This window comes from Salmo salar, chromosome 19 (assembly GCF_965601325.2).
Source record: "Salmo salar chromosome 19, fSalSal1, whole genome shotgun sequence".
Classification (NCBI taxonomy): domain Eukaryota; kingdom Metazoa; phylum Chordata; class Actinopteri; order Salmoniformes; family Salmonidae; genus Salmo; species Salmo salar.
The window spans coordinates 66,056,919-66,065,000 of NC_138309.1; the positions used below are offsets into that span (position 1 = coordinate 66,056,919).

The 8,082-nt window shown below is 43.9% G+C and overlaps 1 protein-coding gene across 5 annotated transcripts in view; it reads left to right on the forward strand.

Moving 5' to 3' along the window:
• Positions 1–8,082, forward strand: part of svild (supervillin d) — a 116,377-nt gene that overhangs the window by 96,644 nt on the left and 11,651 nt on the right. For all 5 annotated transcript variants that reach the window (XM_014158664.3, XM_014158666.3, XM_014158667.3 and 2 more), the window contains 5 exons: positions 5–152; positions 505–650; positions 736–911; positions 1,768–1,897; positions 2,403–2,715. In XM_014158664.3, the coding sequence (XP_014014139.1) occupies positions 5–152; positions 505–650; positions 736–911; positions 1,768–1,897; positions 2,403–2,715 (913 nt within the window). The remainder of the gene's footprint in view (positions 1–4; positions 153–504; positions 651–735; positions 912–1,767; positions 1,898–2,402; positions 2,716–8,082) is intronic.

Below are 8,082 nucleotides of genomic sequence, written 5' to 3' on the forward strand. Positions count from 1 at the left end.
CTAGGCCTCAGAGATGGCATCGTTCGTGCAGGCTAAGAGGGACCTTGGTTGTAAGGCCTCCCAGGTGACTGTGCTGGAGGAGGGCATCAACACTGACAACAAATGGGCTAAAGAGTTCTGGGACTTACTGGGGGGCAAGACCGACTACAGAGGTACATACGTGCATGTTTGCACGCATGCATATACACACAAACACTCACATACAGTGTGCTCATGAATTGTATACACACACACCAGTAGATGGGCACACACACACACTGTACACATACACAATAAATAAATGTGCATACTCGCATAAACACATTCTTGTACACACACACTCACGGTGGACCAGGTCGTAAACATATCCCAGGTGCACTCTTGAACACAGACCACACACAAACACACATTAGATGACCGTATCTAATACACCATCACACACACACCACCTTCCAACGCCCAAAATACCACCTCCACCTCTCAACACACACACTTATGTTCATTTCCATGTCCATTTGTGTGCAGGTGCAGGGGAGCCGGAGGAGGATGAGCTGTATGAAAGTGGTGTGTTAGACTCTAATGGGGTCTACGGGCTGCAGGAGGGCAAACTGGTGCCCCACAAAGAGGCCTGGGCCTCCATCCCCAGTGTCACCCTGCTCAACTCTAAAGAGGTATATACCTGTGTGTGCGTTTGTATATATATATATATATCTGTGTGTGTGTGTGTGTCTGACTTTCCTGATTCCCTCTCTCTAGGTGTTAGTGTTTGACTTTGGCAGTGAGGTGTACGTGTGGACGGGGAAGGACGTCCCCCTGGGTGACAGAAAGGTGGCTGTCCAATTAGGGAAGCAGCTGTGGAGCGGTTCTTACGACTACAGCAGCTGCAGGGTCAACCCCCTGGACGCCTGTTCAACCAATACTGATGTCCCTGAGTGAGTTGCAAGCTCTTAGCCTGCCCTTTTATACACACTGTCCAATCACATCGCTCAGTTTTTGATGACCACAGGAAAATTCAAAAGGTCTTTGCTGGGTCATGCCACAAAAACGTTTGGAGTTGCTTGAAGGGCTAGTGTTTGAAGGACCAGTGCTCTCATTGGAACTGAGTGCCACTAGTATGAATATGCAGAGGCAAAGGACTGTCTACACTAGAGTATGGCAGCATGTGTCTAGCATCTGTTTAGCAGTGATAAGTATTTGCAAATGTTGAAGTCAGCGTCGATGGAGTGAAGATGGGGCGAAGACACTTTAGATTAGGGCTGGGAATTGCCAGGGACCTAACAATATGATATTATCACGATACTTAGGTGCCAATATGATATGTATGGCTATTCACGATTTTATATCAAATCAAATGTATTTATATAGCCCTTCTTACATCAGCTGATATCTCAAAGTGCTGTACAGAAACCCAGCCTAAAACCCCAAACAGCAAGCAATGCAGGTGTAGAAGCACGGTGGCTAGGAAAAACTCCCTAGAAAGGCCAAAACCTAGGAAGAAACCTAGAGAGGAACCAGGCTATGAGGGGTGGCCAGTCCTCTTCTGTCTGTGCCGGGTGGCAATATGTATTGCGATTCGATATTCCAAACATATTGCTCTTGTCTGCTACAGAGAGACATACTTGGTGTCAAAGTGTTGTTGTAATATCATCAAATAATATTGCGATATGTAATTGGATCCATTTTCTTCCCCCATCACTACTTTAGATGCACCGCTTGTATATGTCTGTGAGAAAGTGTTTTTGTTGGTGTCGTTTTCTCAGTGTTTGTGTGTATGTGTTTTGTGTGTAGGCAGGGAGAGGGACGTCCCAGCTGGGCTCTGTTCGGCCGTCTGTCGGAGCACAACGAGACGGCTCTGTTCAGAGAGAAGTTCCTGGACTGGGCCGAGAGGAAAGAGGAGTCTGCCATGGATGAGGCCAAGGTATGAAAATGGGTTTAGGGGGAGGTCATGGGCTTTATCTCAATTGCTTAAACATCTGTCCTCCATCAAAAAAATTGTAATTATTAATCCCTCTTTACATCAGCAGTTATCCCATAGTGCTTACACAGAAACCCAGCCTAAAACCCCAGAGAGCAAGCAATGGATTGGGAAAGACAGGTGAAAGCAATATGGTGCAAGCTCATCGTTAGGCTGTCTTTCACCTGGTCAGTTTTTTTTCAGATCAGTGCAGATGAGGAGACAGGGAGAAGAATGTCTGTGTAGCAAATGAAAAGCGTTCTGGTATGGGGATGCAATTAAAAATGTTTACCTCATTACAGTATTAAAAATAATAGATTCATAGAATGCACCCTTTTCAGGCCCTTTTGTCACATTGGGTCATCATGTTATGAGGCATAATCACATACTTAGTCATATTGTATACGGTCCCATTGCTTTTGTGGAAAGAAGGGGGGAAAAAACTACTAACACCCATTTCCCCCTCCAGAGCCCTGTCCACTCTACCCTCCGCTCGCCCCTTGAGGCGGCCAAGCCCGACGTCTTAAAACCGTGCGACGCCAAGGCCCTGCTGGACAACGTGGGAGGCCCAGTGCGTAGCCTCCTGGAGGGCGTAGACGTGCAGCGTGGCTACGGGCTGGTCCGAACGGAGGACGGACGCCAGGCGGAGCTCGCCACAGTGGCAGTGGACACCTGGCATATCCGGGAGTTTGAGGAGGAGGAGCTGGTGGCGGCGAGCTTGGGCCAGCTGCATGAAGGAGACACCTACGTGATCCGCTGGAAGTACTCGGTCACCACTGTGGGTGAGTAATGTTGTCATACCGCCATCATAAAAATCTACTAAAGGTGCTGGGTGAAGGGCCACTGTGGGTGAGTCACGGTATTAGATGTAACATATTGCATCTCTATGGGGGTAGAAGTAGTACAGCAGGTTGTTGAGAAGAGGGATATTTTTGCACGCTGTAGTCGTTCATAGTTCCAGACGCATGAAGAAAAAGACTATTGAGAAACTCCAGCTCACTGGTATTGTATCTTGAATATTTCAAAAACAATTAATTGGATCTCATCAAAAGTTTTGATCAATGCTTTACCAGGATTAAATATACAATCGGTGATAGTTAGATGTTTTTGCCATATATGTATACCCGTTGGTTCTTGAATAATAATATCTCATGAGCTGACTATAGCTAACGTCAGCCATTAGTCCCAGATGAGTTAGTCCCAGATTACTTTTCCAATGGAGCCCTCTTTGTCTGGAGAGGTAAATGAACCAGCGCTGTAGGAGCTGTATCTCCTACACTTTGTTTCGGGACAAACTGGATCACTCAGAGTTCCAATGCGCCAATTGTTTGCCTGCCGAGGATTATAGGCTTGAGGTGGCTTCCTTAATCACGCAGGTAGCCAGCCTACGTAAGAAACTGGGGAAAACGCAGAGTGGAATGTTTACCGTTTGCGCATGTTGGATGCATTTCCGTCTTGTCGTTTGTCGTTATCCGACTGGCCGGTGTTGCCCGGAGTTCGTTCGCCAGGGGCGCCATCTCCTACCTCTCCTCCCCCATCTGATAGCTGATTCGAAGCAAGAGGGAGCATGAGAATCAATGATGGTCGCATGTCACGAGCCGTGGAAGCCCGAAGACAGCGGCCTGCCGCAAAACAGCCAACACTCCCAGCTAGAGGCCCTGGAACCTGATCTTCCTGCACCTTAGTCACTGGGGGTACCTGTGTCTGTGGCCGCTGTGCCTACTCCTATCCTTCCCCTACGATTTCGACGTCGGCGAGTGTCCGTCCCTGCTCTGGATCGAGCTTGGCTTCTCCATCTGTCAGAGGCCTGCGCCATTCTGTGAATTGTTGGAGTGGGCGGCTTTCCTCGTCCTTCTCGCCAGCCGTGATTTTGGGCAGCTCCATGGTAAGAAATATGACTGTTCCTGGTGCAAAAACAATGTCCTATACTGGAGCATGAGTAAATTACATTACTATGCTGCTCCCGAATGTACTACGCCAGGACATGGACATCGATTCTATCATAGTCCATTTGGGTTTTAATGACATTATGAAGGGCAGCTCTGAACAGTTGAAACTGGATTTCAAAGAGTTGATTGACTCTCTGCTACACACTAATAAAAGACCCATCATATCTGGCCCTGTGTCCTCTCAGAATTGTGGCATTGAACACTTTACTAGGATTCTTTCTCTTCACTGGCAACGTGATTATTGCAGCTTAATGGGTGAAACTTGTTGACAATTTCGATACCTTTTGGAAACAAAACACGTTTTATAAGGAGGATGGGATCCACCCAAATAGTTTAGGTTCCTGGACCCTTTCACAGCATTATAAGGCTGCGTTGAGACAAAGACATATCAATGACCCAAGCTCAGCTCAGTTAATCCCTACCATTGTGTTCCTGAGTCAACATAATGCTTTAACAAATGTGTGTGTGTGTGTGTGGTGTGTGTGTGTATATGGGTATATATATATAATTTCACCTTTATTTAACTAGGTAGGCAAGTTGAGAACAAGTTTTAATTTACAATTGCGACCTGGCCAAGATAAAGCACAGCACTTTGACACATACAACAGCACAGAGTTACACATGGAGTAAAACAAACATACAGTCAATAATATAGTAGAAAAAATAAGTCTATATACAAAGTGAGCAAATGAGGTGAGATAAGGGAGGTAAAGGCCATGGTGGCGAAGTAAGTACAGTATAGCAAGTAAATCACTGGAATGGTAAATTTGCAGTGGAAGAAAGTAGAAATAGAAATAATGGGGTGCAAAGGAGCTAAATAAATAAATACAGTAGGGGAAGGGGTAGTTGTTTGGGCTACATTATAGATGGGCTATGTACAGGTGCAGTAATCTGTGAGCTGCTCTGACAGCTGGTGCTTAAAGCTAGTGAGGGAGATAAGTGTTTCCAGTTTTAGAGATTTTTGTAGTTCGTTCCAATCATTGGCAGCAGAGAACTTGAAGGAGAGGCGGCTGAAGGAGGAATTGGCTTTGGGGGTGACCAGAGAGATATACCTGCTGGAGCGCGTGCTACAGGTGGGTGCTGCTATGGTGATCAGCGAGCTGAGATAAGAGGGAACTTTACCTAGCAGGGTCTTGTAGATGACCTGGAGCAAGTGGGTTTGGCGACGAGTATGAAGCGAGGGCCAGCCAACGACAGTGTACAGGTCGCATTGGTGGGTAGTATATGGAGCTTTGGTGACAAAACGGATGGCACTGTGATAGACTGCATCCAATTTATTATTATTTTGTAAATGACATTGCCGAAGTCGAGGATCGGTAGGATGGTCAGTTTTTCAGTATATTATGCCAAGGACATTGGTCGACACAATGTAAGTTTCTAATTGATGTCTCTCTAACTGCCCCGAATGCCTCTGCTGGTCCTACAGCTATTGTATGCAGAAATCATGTCTATGAACCAGATTTCTGCTTTTAGCACTGAGGCGTTGTGCCCTAGTAGGAAGTCTACTCTGTGCAGCTCACCCTGCACGAACATAAATAACATGAGAATGTCTAGTTCTGCTAATCTTCCCAATGAAAACAAACATCCCAGAAAAGTGCTCAAAATAGCCCACATTAACATATGTAGCTTAAGAAACAAGGTTCATGAAATGAATAACTTGCTAGTAACAGATGACATTCATATTCTGACTATTTCAGAAACTCACTTAGACAATACCTTTGTTACAGTGGTAGCAGTACAAGGTTATAACATTTATAGAAAAGACAGAAATGCCAGTGGTGGAGGTGTTGCTGTTTATATTCAGAACCACATTCCTGTAAAGATTATAGAGGATCTCATGTTAAATACAGTTGAATTAATATGGTTACAGGTTCATCTGCCTCACCATAAGCCCATTCTTGTGGGAAGCTGCTGAGGTATATTTTCTGGGTGATTTTGAATATTGACTGGCTTTCATCAAGCTGCCCACTCAAGAAAAAGCTTCAAACTGTAACCAGTGCCAGCAACCTGGTCCAGGTTATCAGTCAACCTTCCCGGGGTAGTTACAAATAGCATTGGAATGAAATCATCAACATGTATTGATCACATCTTTACTAATGCTGCAGAAATGTGCTTGACAGCAGTATCCAGATCAATTCGATTTAATGATCACAGTATCGTAGCCATATCTAGGAAAACCAAAGTGTCAAAGGAGTCATACAATACGTTTTGTAGTGATTCCTATGTTCATGTAAAGAATGTATTGGTCCGTGGTGTGTAATGTGGAGCAAACAGACGTAGCACTTGACACATTTATGAAATTACTTATTCCAGCTACTAATAAGCATGCACCCATTAAGAAAATGATTGTACAAACTGTTAAATCCCTGTGGATTGAGGAGGAATTGAAAAAAATGGTATTGTTGAGAGGGATGAGGCGAAAGGTATGGCAAATAAGTCTGACTGCACAACTGATTGGCAAACTTACCTCATTGAGAAATCATGTGACTAAACTGAATTAAATGAACAAGAAACTACACAATGAAACAAAGATAAATGACAAAGAATGATAGTGATAAGCTTTGGAGCACATTCAATGACATTCATTGAATCAGATGGCTCATTCATTACAAAACTGACTGATATAGCCAACTACTTTAATGATTTTTTTCATTTGCAAGATTAGCTAACTTAGGTATGACATGTCAGCAACAAACGCTGACATTACACATCCAATTATATCTGACCAAATGATGAAAGGCAAGAATTGTCATTTTGAGTTCTGTAAAGTGAGTGTGGATGAGATTTTAAAAAATGGTCTATCAACAATGAAATGGGGTGTCAGGTAGCCTAGTGGTTAGAGCGTTGGACTAGTAACCGAAAGGTTGCAAGATCGAATCCCCGAGCTGACATGGTAAAAATCTGAAGTTCTGCCCCTGAACAAGGCAGTTAACCCACTGTTCCTAGGCCCTCATTGAAAATAAGAATTTGTTCTTAACTGACTTGCCTAGTTAAATAAAGGTAAAATAAATGAATAAAAAACAAGCCACCGGGGTCTGACTACTTGGATGGAAAATTACTGAGGATAATAGTGGATAAAGAGTTACTTGTCTAACAGAACACAGAGGGTGTTCTTTAATGGAAGCCTCTCCAACATAATCCAGGTAGAAATCAGGAATTCCTCAGGGCAGCTGTCTAGGCCCCTTACTTTTTCCAATCTTTACAAACGACATGGCTTTGAGTAAAGCCAGTGTGTCTATATATGCGGATGACTATACATGTCAACTACTACGCAACTGAAATGACTGCAACACTTAACAAAGAGCGTCAGTTAGTTACAGAATGGGTGGAAAGGAATAAGTTAGTCCTAAATATAAGCATTATATTTGGGACAGATCATTCACTAAACCCTAAACTCAACTAAATCTTGTAATAAATAATGTGGAAATTGAGCAAGTTGAGGTGACTAAACTGCTTGGAGTAACCCTGGATTGTAAACTGTGTCATGGTCAAAACATATTGATACAGCAGTAGCTAAGATGGGGAGAAGACTGTCCATAATAAAGCGCTTCTCTACCTTCTTAACAGCACTATCAACAAGGCCGGTCCTACAGGCTCTAGTTTTGTCACACCTGGACTAATGTACAGTCGTGTGGTCAGGTGCCACAAAGAGGGACTTAAGAAAATTGCAATTGGCTCAGAAAAAGGCAGCACGGCTAGCCCTTGGATGTACACAGAGAGCAAACATATTAATAATATCCGTGTTAATCTCTCCTGTCTCAAAGTAGAGAAGGGATTGACTTCATCACTACTTGTATTTGTGAGAGGTATTGACATGTTGAAAGCACTGAGCTGTCTGTTTAAACGACTAGCACACAGCTCAGACACCCATGCATACCCCACAAGACATGCCACCAGAGGTCTCTTCACAGTCCCCAAGTCCATAGCAGACAATGGGAGGCGCACAGTTCTACATAGAGCCATGACTACATCAAACTCTATTCCACATCAGGTAACTGATGCAAGCAGTAGAATCAGATTTAACACAAACATAGGCACAGACACATGTATACACACACATGATAACGTACGTACTATACACACGTACACATGGACTTTTTGTTTTAGATATGTACTAGTGGAGTATGGGCCTGAGGGCACACGCTTAGTGTGTTGGGAATTCTGTAATGAATGTATTGTAATGTATTTAAAATGTTACCG